This window comes from Mauremys mutica, chromosome 4 (genome assembly GCF_020497125.1).
Source record: "Mauremys mutica isolate MM-2020 ecotype Southern chromosome 4, ASM2049712v1, whole genome shotgun sequence".
NCBI lineage: Eukaryota > Metazoa > Chordata > Testudines > Geoemydidae > Mauremys > Mauremys mutica.
In genome coordinates this window covers 150,310,183-150,328,032 of record NC_059075.1, presented here as the reverse complement: position 1 = coordinate 150,328,032, position 17,850 = coordinate 150,310,183, and the positions used below count along the sequence as shown (strand labels likewise).

At 60.6% G+C, this 17,850-nt stretch overlaps 1 protein-coding gene across 3 annotated transcripts; it reads left to right on the top strand.

Annotated features, from left to right (window-relative positions):
* Positions 1-1,354: 1,354 nt before the first annotated feature.
* Positions 1,355-16,464, top strand: TGFB1I1 (transforming growth factor beta 1 induced transcript 1). 3 transcript variants are annotated; one of them, XM_045013022.1, is made up of 12 exons: positions 1,461-1,483; positions 4,751-4,801; positions 5,302-5,456; positions 5,815-5,882; positions 6,345-6,487; positions 7,013-7,109; positions 7,357-7,462; positions 9,352-9,591; positions 10,125-10,298; positions 12,762-12,843; positions 13,044-13,192; positions 14,367-16,464. In XM_045013022.1, exons 1-12 carry the CDS (start codon positions 1,471-1,473, stop codon positions 14,631-14,633), a joined length of 1,545 nt encoding a protein of 514 aa, XP_044868957.1. In that variant the 5' UTR covers positions 1,461-1,470; the 3' UTR covers positions 14,634-16,464. The 3 variants fall into 3 exon arrangements, with proteins under 3 accessions (XP_044868956.1, XP_044868957.1, XP_044868955.1); XM_045013021.1 differs by lacking the exon at positions 4,751-4,801 and having other exon boundaries at positions 1,355-1,483; XM_045013020.1 differs by lacking the exon at positions 1,461-1,483 and having other exon boundaries at positions 4,419-4,801.
* Positions 16,465-17,850: the final 1,386 nt, after the last annotated feature.

Here is a 17,850-nt window from a genome sequence, read left to right as displayed (position 1 = left end):
TCCAGATGGGCTGGGGGGTGGGGGGGAGGGCTGCTTCCTGAGTGCGGGGCCTGGGATGTGTCATCCTCTCCCCCCCCCCAGCCTCTCCTCTGTCCCCTGCCCCTGGGAGCCCCCCCCCAGCCTCTCTTCCTCCCCCCAACCTCTGTCCCCTGCCCCTGGGAGCTCCTCCAGCCTCTCCTCCCCCCCCCCAACCTCTCCTCCCTCCAGCCTCTCCTCTGTCCCCTGCCCCTGGGAGCCCCCCCAGCCTCTTCCCCAACCTCCAGCCTCCCTTCCATCCCCTGCCCCTGGGAGCCCCCCCAGCCTCTCTTCCTTCCCCCTCAGAGTCTACCCTGCCCCCACTATCCCTGCCTGGGTCCCTCCTGGCTCCCCGCCCTGCTGCCTTCCCCCTCCCTCGCTCCTGGGCTCTGCCCTTCGCTCCCCTCCCGGCTGGGGGACCTGCTCCCCCCCACCCCGCCTTGGCTCCCGCCCCCTCCCCGCATCCTGTCACCAGCCAATTCTCTGCGCTGGTGACAGTTTTTTCCCAACTTCCCAGCCAGAAAAGCCCGAGCCGGAGCCCGCCCTGGCTCCGCGGCCTCCCCGCTTCCCTTAGCGTCAGCAGCAGCAGGCGGGGAATGGGGATGGCACGAGAGAGAACCCAGGAGTCCAGGCTCCCAGCCCCCTCCAGCGTGGCGCTGGCCCCCTGGGGGGCCTCAGTGGGAATCGCTGTGCGCCCCCCCCAAAAAAAAACCCCGAGCAAACGAAGAAGTGACCCCCTGGGGCTGCTGCCTAGGTGGGGGAGGGAGGAGTCCGGGCTTCCAGCCTGCTCATCCCCGCTCCCCTCCCTTCGGGGCTGGAACCCAGGAGTCCGGGCTCCCAGCCTGCTCATCCCGGCTCCCCTCTGGGGATGGAACCCAGGAGTCCGGGCTCCCAGCCTGCTCATCCCGGCTCCCCTCTGGGGATGGAACCCAGGAGTCCGGGCTTCCAGCCTGCTCATCCCCGCTCCCCTCTGGGGATGGAACCCAGGAGTCCGGGCTCCCAGCCTGCTCATCCCGGCTCCCCTCTGGGGATGGAACCCAGGAGTCCGGGCTCCCAGCCTGCTAATCCCCGCTCCCCTCTGGGGATGGAACCCAGGAGTCCGGGCTCCCAGCCTCCCCGCCCGCTCATCCCCGCTCCCCTCCCTTGTGGGATAGAATGGAACCCAGGAGTCCAGCCTCCCCGCCTGCTTATCCCCGCTCCCCTCCCTCCGGGGCTGGAACCCAGGAGTCCGGGCTCCCAGCCCGCTCATCCCCGCTCCCCTCCCTCCGGGGCTGGAACCCAGGAGTCCGGGCTCCCAGCCCCGCGCGCCGAGCGATGCCCCGTTGCCATACATGGTCAGCGCGCAGGGGCCGGAGCCGGGCTCCCTGGCTCTCCGGGAAGACGCGTCACGGGGCGTGGGGGGGCCGGGGAGGGGGGGGGGGCTCTGCCTCCATCCGCCGCTGGGGCCGGGCCGCCATGGACGACCTGGGTAAGGGACCCGCTGCCAGGCTGGGACCCGCCGCGCCCAGCCCGGCCCCAGCCCCCGCCCGCGGCCGGCACCTTCCCCGCAGCCCCTCGCCCCGCTCCCTGTTCCTCCCTCCTCCGCTCCCTTCTTTCTCTCTCTCCTTCGCTCTTTTCTCTCCCTTTTCCTCTCCTTCACCCTCTTCTTTTTCTCCCTCTCTCATTGGCTCCCTTCTTCTTTCTTGTTCTCTCTCTTCTCTCTTTTTCCCTCCTGTCTTTCTTGCTCTCTTTCTCTTTCCCCCTCCTCTTTCCTCTCTCGCGGGCTGCTTTTTGCTCCCATCCATATTTCTTTCTCCCCCCCCCCGCCGCCAGCCGTTCCCCAGAGCGGGCAGGGCATGGGGTGGGGGGATGCACTTCCCCCACCCCAGCCTGTCCCGATCGGGAGGAGACGGAATTTCTCGCCATATTCCTGTGGTTTCCTGGTGCCTGCGGTGGGGCCCAACCTGCAGGGGGCGCTAATAACCAGGGACCCCCCCCACCACCAATAGCACCATCCCTGCTACCCTCCCTCAGAGAGTCCTACCTATGTGGCCCTGGGGTCTCTTCTCTTCCACCCTTAACATGGAAAGGGGGGGATGTGCCGCAGGGGGCAGAGCTGGGGGCTGGAAGAGATGGGGGGGCTGTGTCCCAGGAATGGGGGCACAGGGCAGGGGTGGGGCAGGCTGTGGGAGGGCTGCGTTATTGCGGGATGGATGAGTGTGTCATGCTGGGGTGGGGGGAGGCTGTGTCCTAGGAATGGGGGGTTGGGGGCTGCACCCCAGGAAGGGCTTTGGGGAGCTCCATCCTAGGAAAGAGGCTGGGGGAGCAGTGTTGGGGGGCTGTATCAAAGGAAGGGTTTTGCGGGGGCTGCAACCCAGGAAGGAGGTTGGGGGCAGGGCTGTGGGAGGGGGTCCCAGGATATAGGATCTGGGTTGGGGGTGGGTCTGAGTCCTAAGAGGGGGGGCCTGGATCCCAGGGGAGGGAGCTAGACTGGGGGGATGGGGTGCTGAGTTGTGGGGTATGAGGTTGTCCATCCCCACCACTGGTAAGAGCCCCAGTGAGTCCTGCAATGAAGACATGTCTGTGCCAGGGTAGGGGTGTGTGAGGGGGTCACTGAGCCCCCCCCACCCCAGGATTCACCCCCCTTGCCAGATTTCCCCAGCACCCCCTCCCAGCAGGTGTGGAGCCCCCCCCAATTGCTGGCCCTAAACCAGCAAGGGGGGGCGGGCAGCCCGCAGCAGGTGTGGCCAGGACTGGGGCAACCACTGGGTGAGCGGGAGCTCTGGCTGTGGGGTGGGGGAGCCATGGAGGCTGGATGGGCAACCCCCACCCTGGGCTCACTAAACCTGACTCTCACTTTCCCCCTCTGTCCCCAGGTCTAGTTTGTTATTGTAGGGTCTCCTGTGACTGACAGAGGGGCTGTATTCATCATGGTTTGTTGTTGTAGGGTCTCCTGCGACTGCTGCAACCACAAGCAGTGGTTTGCTAGTGTAGGGTCACTTGGAAGGGCTGCCCATGCTGGGTTATTATTGTAGGGTCTCTTCGGGACCACGGGGACTGCTGGCGCTCCTTTGTTATTGTAGGGTTGTCCACAAGGACTCCTTTGTTTTTATATGGTTGCTTGTGGGCCTTGGGTCTGACCATCCTGTTTGCTGCAGAGACTTTTATGTGAGTGCTTTGTTATCGTAGGGTCTCTTGTGAGCACACGGTTGTATACACTGGTTGGTTATTGTAGGGTGGCTTGTGAGCAGCAGGAGCTGTTTGCTTGGATGGGGCCTCGTGTGAGATATGGGTGGCATGTGCTGGTTTGTTATTGTAGGGTCTCACATTTACACATGTTGGTTTGTCGTTGTAGGGACTTGTATTTACACATGATAGTTTGTTGTAGGGATGTGAATTTACACACAACGGTTTGTTGTTGCAGAGGGCTCATAAGCACTGGGGTTACAAGCACTGGTTTATTTTTGTAGGGTCTATTCTAGGGCATCCTGTGCATGCTGTGCAGGTTTGTTATGGTCGGTGGGACAGTGGGCACTCTGTGTTATCGTAGGGTCTCCTGTGAGCACAGCCATGGGTTGTTGTGGTCGGTGGGACAGTGGGCACTCTGTGTTATCGTAGGGTCTCCTGTGAGCACAGCCATGGGTTGTTGTGGTCGGTGGGACAGTGGGCACTCTGTGTTATCGTAGGGTCTCCTGTGAGCACAGCAATGGGTTCCTATGGTAGGGGGGCAGTGGGCACTCTGTGTTATCGTAGGGTCTCCTGTGAGCACAGCCATGGGTTGTTATGGTCGGAGGGACAGTGGGCACTCTGTGTTATCGTAGGGTCTCCTGTGAGCACAGCAATGGGTTGTTATGGTGGGGGGGGGGCAGTGGGCACTCTGTGTTATCGTAGGGTCTCCTGTGAGCACAGCAATGGGTTGTTATGGTAGGGGGGCAGTGGGCACTCTGTGTTATCGTAGGGTCTCCTGTGAGCACAGACATGGGTTTTTATGGTGGGGGGGGCAGTGGGCACTCTGTGTTATCGTAGGGTCTCCTGTGAGCACAGCAATGGGTTGTTATGGTAGGGGGGCAGTGGGCACTCTGTGTTATCATAGGGTCTCCTGTGAGCACAGCAATGGGTTGTTATGGTGGGGGGGGCAGTGGGCACTCTGTGTTATCGTAGGGTCTCCTGTGAGCACAGCAATGGGTTGTTATGGTGGGGGGGGGCAGTGGGCACTCTGTGTTATCGTAGGGTCTCCTGTGAGCACAGCAATGGGTTGTTATGGTAGGGGGGCAGTGGGCACTCTGTGTTATCGTAGGGTCTCTTGTGAATACGGTGCTGGGTTGCCTGCCCAGGTTCTGGGGGCGGGGGGGAGGGGGGGGGCTGAATCAGGCTGGTGTGTGATCCATGGTCTTGTCCCCTCCCTGGCTTCACTGCTCCTAGCTGCTGGGGAATGAAAAGGCCTCTGTAGGGCTCAGTCTGTGGTGGAAAATGTTCCCACAAAGGAGTGATTGTAGGAGCGGGGGGAGCTGGCTGGGGGTCGGAGATCTCCAGGGAGAGGGGCAGGGGCAGGGGCGCCCTCCCCACATAGGCAGTGGTTGCCCCGCTGTGGTGCTAGGAGGTGCAGGGCGTGGACAGGGGGGCTCAACAGGGGGCGCCGTGCTGCAGGGAGCGGGCCGGGGAACTGTCCCTTCATGGAATGTGCTAATCCCAGTGCCCCTCTGTCCCTCCTCCCCATCTGCTCCCCCGTCTCCTTCCGTCCTGTCTCCTTTTCCAGGTGACTCTGGCTCCCCTTCTTTCCCGCTTCGCCCCCGTATAGTGGTGTTTGGTACGTTCCGTATGAGCTCCCCAGCCAGCCCACGGTCCCAGCACACGTGGCTACTTCTAGGGCACTGCCTCGGGGAACTTGCATTGCTAAAGGCTGAATCTCTTCTTGGGCGAGGAGTGGGGTCTAGTGGTCAGAGCACGGGGCTGGGAGTCAGGGCGCCTGGGTTCTATCCCGGCTCTGAGAGAGCAGTGGAGTCTTTTGGTGAGGGGGCAGGGTGGAAGTCAGGACTCCTGGGTTCTATCCCAACTCTGGGACGATAGTGGGGGATAGAGGATCGGGACTCCAGGGGCCTTCCCCCAGCTTTGGGAAGCTCCAGAGCTTGATGCTAATTCCGCAGCCCCAGAGCTGGGCGTCCTCTCTTCCTTTTCCTGTCCCTTGTCTCTGCTTCCCACAGCCCCTGCTCCCTCTCTGTGCCCCCTTCCCCCCCCCCAGCAGTCCCCCCCCTCCAGATCCATCCTAGCCTCTCCCCGACCCCCCGCCTCTCTCTGCTCCCCCGACAGATGCCCTGCTGGCTGATCTGGAGACCACGACCTCTCACATTTCCAAGCGCCCGGTACTGCTCACGGACTCTGGGGCAGCCCACGCCAATGGGCTGGGGCAGGATGGGACGCCTGAGGCCAGGCCCCTACCGCCACCCTACAACCCTCAGCAGCAGGTAACACTAGGGGGGTGGCGGCTCAGGAGGGGGCTTTTTCTCTTCACAGTCAGTGCTGACCCCAGAGTGACATTAGGGGGCGCTGTGCTGCATGGAGTGGGGCGAGGGCTCAGTAGGGGGCGCTCTCCTCTGCCAGTGCTGGCCTGGCCCCAATGCGCCAGTGCGGTGCTAGGGGGCGCTGAGCTGCAGGGGGCAGGGTGGGTGATCAATCCCTGGGCAGTTGTTCATCAGCCTCTGCGCCTCACCCCAGAGGTGGCTGCCTCTCCCTGGTTAGTCTGAGACGCAGCAAGCTCATGTCACTGGTGAATAGAGGCCCATTGAGTGACTCCTCGCACCCCCCCCATCTCTCTCTTTGCAGGCCATGTCTGTGGACCCTCAGCCTGTCTCTGCCCCACCTAGCGGGGGCGATAAAGAGCATCTCTACAGGTGGGTCCCTAGCACTGGCTGGGTTAGGTCTACAGGGGGGTGGTCCTGGGAGGGAGTGAAGGGTATGAGTGTGGGTAAGGAGCTGGGGGGGAGCTCACTGGGGGAAGGGAGGTATTGACTGGCAGGGGTGGGGGTGATGGGGTGGGGTCAGGGGCAGAGGAGAAGCGGGCGGGGTGGGGTTTCTGGGGTGCGGGAGGAGACGTGTGGGGTGGGGAAGGAGAAGCAGGCAGGGGTGGGGCAGGGGAAGCAGCAGGCAGACCCTCTCCTTGGCCCTGGCCCAGTCCCTGCTGGCCCTGGTCCAGCCGCTCCATTAAGAGGCTCCCTATAAATAGCTTCTCCATCCCGCCCTGCCTCCCCACTGCTCCCCGGGCCGGGTGGGAGCTGACTCCTCCCTGCGAGGTGGCTGGGGGCAGGAGGGCTGCTCCCTGCACTCTGCTCACCCTCTGCTCCCCCCCCCCCCAGCACTGTCTGCAAGCCCCGCTCGCCCCGGCCGAAGGAGCCAGCCGCGCCACCCTTCTCCTCGTCCAGCGGGGTGCTGGGTGCCGGCCTCTGTGAGCTGGACCGGCTGCTGCAGGAGCTCAACGCCACGCAGTTCAACATTACAGGTAGGGCACTGCCCCCCCTCCCCTGGCACTGCTGCTTCAGGGCACCGCTGCCCCTGCTGGGCTGGGATCCGGGCTCCCCCCCCCCCGGGGCACCGCCGCCGCCTGCTGGGCTGCGATCCGGGCTCCCCTCCGGGGCACCGCCGCCGCCTGCTGGGCTGGGATCCGGGCTCCCCTCCGGGGCACCGCTGCCCCCTGCTGGGCTGGGATCTGGGCTCCCCTCCATGGCACTGGCATGCTCTGCTGGACTGGGATTGGGGCCACTCCATGCCCTAGCATCTCTACCTATGATTGTGAAATACGCTCCTCTGGTGGATACACTTGGTCACTGCAGGCAACTAATGGAAACACTCTGTATGTGTTTCCATGCATCCGACGAAGTGGGTATTCACCCACGAAAGCTCATGCTCCAATATTTCTGTTAGTCTATAAGGTGCCACAGGACTCTTTGCTGCTTTTACAGATCCAGACTAACACGGCTACCCCTCTGATACTCTGTATGTGTCTGTCTGTCTGTCTTTTCCCCAGATGAAATCATGTCCCAGTTCCCAACCAACAAGAGCCCTGATGGGGAGAAGCAGAAGGAGAAGCCAGAGGATGCTGGGGAAGGGGGGTCCCCAAGCCGGTGAGTGACCCTCCCATTTCTGGCCATTGGTCCTTGGGGTTAAATATCCCACAGTGCTGAAGGGGGAACGCCCCTGAGGTGGCTGCATCTCAGTGCCAGGGGAAAGATCCCTGTATAATCAGTCCCTGTGCCCCACCCCAGAGGCGTATGCATTTCAGGCGGGGTGAGGGATTCCTGTATAAACAGCCCTGGGAGCCTTTGGGGGGAAGTTGGGGGCTCAATGACCATGCTGTCATTTCCCTCCTAGCTCTGCTGGCTCCACCCCCCCTCCTGTGAAGCCATCAGCCACATCTGCTACCCTGGAGCTGGACAAACTCATGGCCTCCTTGTCGGACTTCAGAGTCCAGAGCAACGTGAGTCTGGCACACTATGGGGGACGAGGCTCAGCCTGGAGGTGGGGGTCTAATGGGATTAAGGTTTTTCCTGTCCCCTGATGGGAACCAGTAAGTGTGGGAGTAAAAGAAGCAATGGGTGGGGGAGTGTGTGTGCAAGAGGAGGGACTTGTGTGGGTGTGGGTGTGAGAGAGTGAGTGAGTGAGCAAAGGCTGGTATGTCGACAAGGGAGTATGTGTGTGCAAATGTGTGCAAGAAGCGGTGAGTGTGCATGCAAATGTGTGTGCAGAAATGGGGGTAGAAAAGCATGTGTGAGAAATGGTGTGTGCAAATGGATGCACAAATGAGGGTTCAGTTGTGTGTCTGAGTGTGCCACTAAATGATCATGGAAGAGCAAGTGTGCCAATGAGCATGTGCACACAAGTGTGCAAGATGCAGTGCATGAGCACGGGAGAGTGTGTGTGCAAGGGGCAGTAGGTGCAAATGAGTGAGCAAGGGGCTGTGTGTGCACATAAATGTGCACGATAATTAGTGTGAGAGTCAGTGTGCAAGGGATCCTGGGTCTGTGGGGGGGGAATGAAGGTGCAAGAGAGCGGGCATGGGAATCAGTTCATGAGCCCACAGGTGTGCACGCAGAATGTGTGTGCAAGCAAGTGCAAAGGCAGGTTGGTGTGTGTGCAAATGGGGGTGCAAGAATGAGCAACCCAACAGGTGGGCAAGCGAGTGTGGAAGTGGCTGCAGCGCCATGGAGCACTAGTACAAGTATCCGGGTGTGGGTGAGAAACCACAGGTCTTGGTGCCAACGTGGGCGATGGGGGCTGTGATTGTGAGTGTGAAAAAGGACATGGTGGCACACAAGCGCGTGCCCTCCCACAGGGGAGCCAGGAGGGGGTGAGTCTGGGGGAGAGCTGGCAGCCGGCTGGGATCAGAAGTGGCCTGGCGAGATCACCCGTGTGGCAGGCGGCTGACTCTGCCTGTCCCCTGCCTAGAGCCACCCTGCGGGAGCCCAGACACTGGGCACATTCCTGCCCTGGCACCAGCCTTCCGGCAGCCCACACTCGGGTATGTGGCTCAGCTTGGCCTGCTGCTGTTTGCCGTGTGGTGCTGTTTGGCGGCGAGCTGCTGCCGCGGGGCTGGGCTGGGTGGCATTGTTCTGGGTGTGGTGATGCACGGGGCAGCGTAAGGCTCCGTAGCTTGCTGGGATGGCGCTGCATGGCATTGGGTATTGTATAGCATGGCCTGGTGCAGCCTGGCGCTGCCCGTTTGGCCTGGTGAACAGGTGAACACAGCACGTGCCCGGTGTGGGATTCTCTGTCGAACCGGAATGAGTGCGGCGGCACCGAACGCCGAAGTATGTAACCGATGACCTGGCGGGGTGCCCCGTATCCCAGCAGCAGGGTACAGCGTAGTTCAGAGACCTGTATTAGCCTGGAATGGCACCTCCTGGCGTGGAATGGCAGCTGGCATGGCCTGTGGCATGAAATGGATTGGGATGGCTCCGGCATGGGTAACGAGGTGCTGTGGCACAGACCAGCCAGCACACGCCATGGCTGGGTGGCAGAGGCTGTGGCCAGGTTTGAGGTGGTTGGTCGGCGTAACGCCTGGCACAGTGAGTTGGGGGCAGGGAGTCAGGGCGCTGGTTGTGGCCATGGGGCACTGGGCGTTGTGGTGCTTCAGATGCTGTGTGGCAGGGACGGGCACGATTTGGTGGCCTGTGTCATTCCTCATGGGGGGGGGAAGAGGGGGGCAACGAATGGGGTGCAACCGGTGCTTTGTGGAACAGTTTGGTGTCATTTGTGGTTATAGCTCTTGCCTCACTCTCCATTGGGACACAGCGTGGTTCTGTATCGCCCCCGGGGGCCGCTTGGTGCACGGCTCAGCACCTCATATCACAGCCGCTTCCCTTCCAGCTCCCGGGGGTCTCGGCTGCGCCGCCCCCAGCCCCCGCCCGAGTCTCCCTGGCGCAGCAGCCGGTGTTGTCATCCGTCTGCCCCAGCCCCTCTGGCCCGGCCCCCGCAGCAGCGCCCGCCCCGCAGGGTGGCAACTTGGACAGCATGCTGGTGATGCTGCAGTCGGACCTGAGCCGCCAGGGGATCTCCACCAGCACCAAGGGGCTGTGCGCCTCCTGCCAGAAACCCATCGCTGGGCAGGTGAGGACAGGACTGGGGGCACCCGGGGGGGCGGACGGGGGAGGGGAAATCAGGGAGATGGGTACAGGACTCAGGGGCTGGGGGGTGGGCAGAGGAGCAGGGCACTTGGGAGCAATCAGGGGCAGGATTGGGGAGTGGGAAGAAGTGGATTAGGGGATGGATAGATTGGTGAGGGGGCGGGGTCAGTTTTGGGAGGGGGAGGGGCAGATTAAGAGAATGGGTGGGAGATGCGGAGGATGTGGTGGGGCACAGAGTGGAGAGGGGGTGGGACAGTGCAGCACTGGGGAGGGGACAGGGGGAAAAGGAGGAGTACCAGGTGGGGTGTGAGGGGGAGGGGAGGCAGGTCAGGGGAGGGGCTATCTGGAGGAAGGGGCCTGTGGAGGGGGGAGTGCAGGACAGGACAGGGGCAAGGGAGGGGGCAGTGTGGGAAGGTGGAGAAGGAAGGAGCTGGGTCTTTTCTTCTCTCGGTAATGGGTGTGCATCCATCCATCTACCTGTCCGTCTGTCTCTCCCCCCACCCCGCCCTTGCCCAGGTGGTGACGGCACTGGGCAACACCTGGCACCCCGAGCACTTCGTCTGCACCCACTGCCAGAAGGAGATGGGGGGCAGCAACTTCTTCGAGAAGGATGGCGCCCCCTACTGTGAGAGGGACTACTTCCAGCTTTTCTCGCCCCGCTGCGGCCTCTGCAACGAGCCCATCCTGGATGTGAGTTGGCCATGCAGCGCCCATCTGGTGCCATTCCCTCAGAGCACAGTGCAGTGCAGGAATGCGGTGCCGTATAGTGCTGTGTGAGAGAGCGCAGTGCCGTGCAGTGTTATGAAGTGTGAGAACACAGTGTCACACAATGTGGTGCAGTGTGAGAGAACGCAGTGCCGTGCAGTGTTATGAACGGTGAGAGCACAGTGTCACACAATGCGGTGCACTGTTAGAGTGCTGTGCAGTAGTGTGAGAGTACAGTGCAGTGTTAGAGCATGCAGTGACATTCAGCGTGAGAGCACAGTTCAACACAATTCAGTGCAGTGTTAGTGTAGTGCCACACAAGGCAGCACATTGCAAAAGTGTACCTCAGTGTGCAGTGCATGCAGTGATACACAGTGTGACAGAGCACTGTGCCACCTGGTGCAGTGCAGCACTGTAGAATGAAGTGATATGTACTGTGGTATAGTGCTATGGAGTGCAGTGTGAGCAATGCAGTGACTGAGTGCAGGGAAACACAATACAATGCAGTACTGTATGTAGTGACTGCATGCAGTGAGACCCAACAGCGTTTGCGGTGAGGCTATAGAATGCAGTGCACTGACTGCACTGTTATGACTTGCAATGTAGAGCTGCAGATTGCAGTGCGATAGACTACAATGCACTGACATAAAATAGGCCAGTACAGGTAGCCGGTGCAGTGCTAGAGAAGGCAGGGTAATACCTCAGAAAGCAGTGTGAAGCTATGGGATGCAGTGTGCTATGATGCAGGGTGACACAACAGTTATTGGAACACTGCAGGGCAATGCAGTGTAACACAAGGCAGTGCAGTGCCACCAAGGGAACAAAAGCTGTGGACTGCAGAGTAGGGCTGCCCAGCGCAGTGTATCGCCATGCAGCGCCAGAGTGTAGTGTGGTGCAGTGGACTCTAGGGTGGTAGCACCCCCTGCAGGCAAGTGGGGTCTTCTCACCCTGTGTGATGAGACCCCCATCCAGGGAACAACCTGAAACTGTGAGACTGCTGTGAGCCAACCCTGCCAGGCGCTGTGATCACTCAGCCCCACACCCTGCTTAATTGCACGAAGGCCTCTCAGCCAGTCATGGATTATAAAGAGAGAGGCATCAGCCAATCACCCCAGTCCCAAGCCTTGAACCCAGAAATATAGTGTCTTACACTGCTCAAGACTCCCTTGGACAATTCACAGATTCATAGATTCTAGGACTGGAAGGGACCTCGAGAGGCCATCCAGTCCACTCCCCTGCCCTCATGGCAGGCCCAAATACTGTCTAGCTCATTCATTAGTTTGCCACTCCAGCAAAGGGTCGTAGACATGCGACAGCCCTTGTTAACCCGAGCTGAGATTCCCCCCGCACTGCAACCGAAATCACACTGTGTAAAACAGATTTATTAAGTACGGAAAGATCCATTTTAAGTGATTATAAGTAGCAGGCGTAGAGCTCAAAGTTGGTTACATGAGAAATAAAAATAAATTCACACTCTAAAGTCTACAGCCTAAGCAAGATTTGAAGCAAGCAGTTTCTCACCCTGATAGATGGTACAGGCAGCTCACAGTTCTCAGTGCACTGGCTGGATTCCCTTCCCGGCCTGGGACCAATCTCCCTAGTTCAGAGTCTTTGTCTTCCAGATGCTCTTTCAGGTGTTGAGATGTGGGGAGGAGAGAGGCCGAGTCATGATGTCACTCTCCCTCTTTTGTACTTTCCTCCAGCTGCCAGAATGATCCTTGCTGTGATGTGGGTTAGGCGGCTTTCATTGGGTAGGTGCCCTCTCTGAGGAGTCTCTGGGATGGCCACTGGAAGAGTCGATTCCCCTTAATGGGCCATCAACACGTCTGGCTGGTCCTGATGTAAAGCTGTCTCACTAGGCGCTCCTTTGGATCCAGACTGTTCTCAGTGGCGCCAGATGACCGAACAAGGAGCAATGGTCACAAGTTGCAGTGGGGGAGGTTTAAGTTGGATATTGGGAAACACTATTTCACTAGAGGGGGGTGAAGCACTGGAATGGGTTACCTAGGGAGGTGGTGGAATCTCCTTCCTTAGAGGTTTTTAAGGTCAGGCTTGACAAAGCCCTGGCTGGGATGATTTAGTTGGGGTTGGTCCTGCTTTGAGCAGGGGGTTGGACTAGATACCTCCTGAGGTCCCTTCCAACCCTGATATTCTATGATTCTATTATTCTTTGTTGCCACTGAAAGGCCTGTTGCAGGCGATTCCCAACCTCACCACATATTCCAGTAACGCACACGTAGCAAAGCTTCATAACTTTAGACACAAGGATCACATGTCCAATCCAACGGAATAGCAATGTTCAATGGCGCAAACCTTTTTAAATGATTCCTCACAAGGCATACTTTGTACAAAACACCTCATCATCATATCGCAGTGGTGAATGGGGGCAGGGGGGCAGGATGCTATTTTGAGGTACAGAGTGTCACACCCTGACTCTGTCCCTTCCAGAAAATGGTGACAGCTCTGGACAAAAACTGGCACCCGGAGCATTTCTGCTGTGTGAAGTGCGGGAGGCCCTTCGGGGAGGAAGGTGAGTGAGCACCCTCGCCCCACTGCACCCCACACCTGAGGGGACCGAGGCTGCGTCCCAGTAACCCCTCTGTGAGACAGAGTCCCGCACCCCCAACTTGCAGTGCCCCCTTTCTGTGGGAGCACCCAGACCCCTCGCTTGCAGTGACTCTGCTGCAGTGCGGCCTGTCACTGGACCCTGCTCTCTGTCTCCCCCCACAGGCTTCCATGAGAAGGACGGCCAGCAGTACTGCCGCCAGGACTTCTACGAGCTCTTCTCCACCCGCTGCCAGGGCTGTGGCCAGGCCATCCTGGAGAACTACATCTCGGCCCTCAGCGCCCTCTGGCACCCCGAGTGCTTCGTCTGCAGGGTGAGCACCCCCCCCCCCGCCCGGGCACAGCTGGAGGGGAGGGGGCAGTGCAAGGTTGGGGGAGGCGGGACTGTGGAGGGAATGGGGGAGGGGCACTCTGGGGGATGGGGGAGTGCCAGGAGTATGGGGAATGTGCAGTGCCAGGAGGGAGGGAATGGGGGAGCACAGAGGAAGTGGGGGAGGGGCAGTGGGGGTATGGGGGCAGTGCAGAGGGAAGGTGCAATGTGGGGGGAGGAGGGAGGGGCCAGTGCGGGAGCAAGAGGGGGAGGGACAATGAGGGGGGAGGAGGGGAGGGGAAATGCGGGGTGATGGGTGGATGGGGGAGAGGGCAGTGTGGGAGGAAGTGAGGGGAGGGGGCAGTGCGGGAGCAAGAGGGGGAGGGGCAATGCAGGGGGTGAGGGGAGGGGGCCATGTGGGGTGAGGGTGGAGGGGGGGCAGTGTGGGAGGAGGGACGAAGGAGGGGGTGATGCAGGAGGGTGGGTGGATGGGGAGGGAGCGAGGGGAGGGGCAGTGCGGGAGCAAGAGGGGGAGGGGCAATGCAGGGGATGAGGGGAGGGGGCTATGCAGGAGGGTGGGTGGGGGAGGGAGCAGCGTGGGAGGAGGGATGAGGGGAGGGGGCGATGCGGGAGGGAGGGTGGATGGGGTAGGGGGCAGCGGGGGAGGAGGGACGAGGGGAGGGGACGATCCGGGAGGGTGGGTGGGTGGGGAGGGGACGATGCGGGGGGTGGATGGGGAGGGGGCAGCTTGGGAGCAGGGACGAGGGGAGGGGACGATGCTGGGGGTGGGTGGATAGGGGAGGGGACGATGCGGGAGGGGGCGGCGTGGGAGGAGGGACGAGGGGAGGGGGCAATGAGGGAGGGAGGGTGGATGGAGGAGGGGGCAGCGTGGGAGCAGGGACGAGGGGAGGGGACGATGCGGGGGGTGGATGGGGAGGGGGCAGCTTGGGAGCAGGGACGAGGGGAGGGGACGATGGGGGAGGGGGCGGCGTGGGAGCAGGGACGAGGGGAGGGGGCGACGCGGGAGGGTGGATAGGGGAGGGGACGATGGGGGAGGGGGCAGCTTGGGAGCAGGGACGAGGGGAGGGGGCGACGCAGGGAGAGGCGAGGGAGGGAAGCAGGGGCAGCGTGCGGGAGGTGCGGCCCACGCACTCACCCCTCCTGCCCCCTCCCCCCAGGAGTGCTACGCGCCGTTCCTGCAGGGCAGTTTCTTCGAGCACGGCGGGCGGCCCTTCTGCGAGACGCACTACCACAAGCAGCGGGGCTCGCTGTGCTGGGGCTGCGAGAAGCCCATTGCCGGGCGCTGCATCACCGCCATGGCCCGCAAGTTCCACCCCGAGCACTTCGTCTGCGCCTTCTGCCTCAAGCAGCTCAACAAGGGCACCTTCAAGGAGCAGAACGACAAGCCCTACTGCCACCCCTGCTTCCTCAAGCTCTTTGGCTAAGCCACGCCCTTGTCTGGGCAGGCCCCGCCCCCAGGCCCAGCCACACCCCATCAGGCCCCGCCCCCTGGCCCAGCCACACCCCATCAGGCCCTGCCTCAATACTGCCACACCCCATCAGGCCCCGCCCCCTGGCCCAGCCACACCCCATCAGGCCCCGCCCACACGCCACATCATGCCCCACTCCCACAGCCACGCTTCAGCAGGCCATGCCCTGGGCACATTCATGCCCTGGCAGGGGGCACCCCATGGCAAGGCCACTCCCCGGCAGTCCCCTTACCTGGCTTAGCCACACTCATCGTCTCTGAGTGGGAGACGGAAAGGCCATGGCCCCCCGCACAGCCATGTCAATCATTGCCAAAGGCTGGGTAAGCCACGCCTCCCAAGCCAACCTGGGAAGCCCCGCCTCTTTCAGAGCCACACCCACAACCGGCAGGGGGCAGCACATCTGCCATTCCTCCCACGCTGCTGATAGGCCTTGCCCCATCAAGCTGCCTGGAGGCTCCGCCCCCATGCTAAGCAGAATTCGAACCCCAGGCCCACGAGGATGGGCACTGGCCATGGATCACCTCATCCCACAAGAAGGCGTGGCCGTGGGGGGCAGAGGGGAAGGGCCGCTGGGCTAAGGCCTGCCTTCAATGGGGTGTGGCTCTCTGGGCTAAGCCCCGGCCCCTGGGCACAGCAAAGGGGCGGGGGGGGGGCTGGCTTATTTTTTCCAAAACTCACCTTGAAATGTCATAAGATCACAAAGTGTCTTCAGCTCTGGGGTGGGGGTGGGAAATGGGGGGCTGTAAAATGGGGCAGGTGGGAGATAATTGGGGGGAAGGGGAGAAAGGGGGTTATTACAAGCACAAATAAGGGAGGTATTTTATACTCATGCTGATGTGTTGCTGTTTAAACACAGTGGGGATCACTCCAGACCAGCACCAACAATCCTCACCTCCAACACTATGTGGCTGTTAAACAGCCCTTGCACCCTGCCCCAGAGGTGGCTGCATTTCAGTGCAGGGTGAGGGATTCCTGTATAAACAGCCCCTGTGCCCCACCCCAGAGGTGGCTGCATTGCAGCACGAGGCATGGGATTCCTGTATAAACAGCCCCCTGTGCGCCACCACAGAGACAATGGGGTGGGGAACAGGCTGGGAGGCCTTTCCCCCCAGGGGGTGCTGGTGTGTGGAGGGGTGATTGCCTGCTTATGGGGACCCTACTGTGTTCCACAATGTGTCTTGTCTTTTATTTTGCTTTTTATACACTCAGTTATGCTGAAGCGTTAAGTATTTATTGTAATTTTGGGCTCTTTTAAGGAGCGTTCATGACAGCACTCTGGGCTCTGTTCCAGCTTGGAGACAGGATCGGGAAGAGGGAAGAGCCAGAGAGCCTGGGGGGTGAGAATAATGGGTCCTGTGGGGGGAGAGGGATTGTAGGCAGAGCTTTCTGGTCTGAAAGAGGACAGCGATCAGGCTGACGAGACAGAAGAGCTCAGGGCATGAGACCAGGGCCCTGCCCCTCTAAGGGGCGCCAGCTCGGATCCATCCCAAGCACTGGCTGGCTCAACCTGTGGGTGGTGGGCCACGGGCCTTTCCCTTCTGGGGGCGCTGGTCCCAGGTTACTTGCTGGGGGAGCAGGCAGGGCCCGGGTGGGCTTTCTTGCTGAGCTAGGATTGTATCCGGGTCACATTTTTTTTTTCTTTTACTGTATAAGCCCAAAATGCTTCTTCACTCTCACTGCTGTCAGGTGCCCAGTGGGCACTGGCACGCACGGGTCATTTCTACCCGGCGTGCGCTCACTGCTGTATCCATGGGTATTACAGAATAAAAGCCACGTTTGAATAAAACTGTGTGTGTGTGTGTGTGTGTGTGTGTGTGTGTGTGTGTGTGTGTGTGAGAGAGAGAGCGCACTGTGCTCTGTGTGTGTGTGTGTGTGTGAGAGAGAGAGAGCACAGTGCTCTGTGTGTGTGTGTGTGTGTGTGTGTGTGTAAAAGAGAGAGCACAGTGCTGCCCCCTGCTGGAGGGAATCAGGGCCCTCTGTGTGTGTATCCTGTGCATAGGATCATTGGGTGGGTGTATCGGTGTTCGGGGACAGGGAGTGTCAGAGATTCTTTCTCCCAGTCACGTTCCCCTTAACACTTGTTTCAGCTCCTTAGTCTTCCATGGAGCCTCGCGGGAAAATGTTCCACACCAGGGCAATAAGTGGGGATAGCTTCAGAGTCCGAGGCCAGAAGAGACCGTTGTGATCATCTCATCTGACCGCCTGCACAGAGCAGGCCAGAACTGCCCCCAAATAATTCCTGGAGCAGAGCTTTCAGCATGGGGCTGCAGGGATAGACAGAGGGGTCTGTATGGGGAAATGCAGAGATAAGGGTCTATGGGGCTGCACAGATAAGGCTCTGTATGGGGATAGACAGAGGGGTCTGGATGGCCCTGCATGGATAGAGGGAGAAGGACGACGGAGCCACAGTCTAGGGCTTGGGGTGAGGAACAGTCTGGTCGCCCACACGGCCCGTCATTGGCTTGTAACTGGGGAAGGGAAACCAGCAGCCATTCGCAAGGGGACTAGAGGAGAGAGAATCTCGCCAGGCCTAGGTCCGGATCAGAGGCAGCACCCCCTGGAGGGGACAGACTCCATACTCCATTCCCCACCTCCCAAGGCAGCCAGATTGGAGCCAGCCCCGCCTAGAGGGGAAAGGCCCCATATCTCATTCCCCATCCCTCTGACCCAGCCAGTTCCCCACTGTGGCGTCCTCTCTGCCCCACTGAACCCCCACAGCCCAGGGCCCTGCCTGACCACCCCAAATCCCCACAGCCCAGGGCCCCGCCTGACCCCCCTGAACCCCCACAGCCCAGGGCCCTGCCTGACCCCCCTGATCTCCCACAGCCCAGGGCCCTCCCTAACCTTGGCCTCTTGACCTATGCGTCCATATAGACCCTTATATCCATTCCCATCTAGCCCCTACTATACTGTGTGTATAGATATTAGAGGCTTATGCTTGTCTATGAGACAATAAACATTCTCACCCTGCAACGCGGTCGATTTTTTTTAACCCTCGCAGTGCCATCACCTTCAGTGTGTGTTGCGGGGCGCTGACCGGGAGGGAGTGGGAACATTAGCAGCACCGCCCTGGGGCAGGGATGCAGCAGGTTTGGCCAATGGTGAAAACAGTTGATATTTCAGAGCCATGTCAGCAGGGCCTGAATGGGATCTCCCCTGGCGGAGTGAGGAG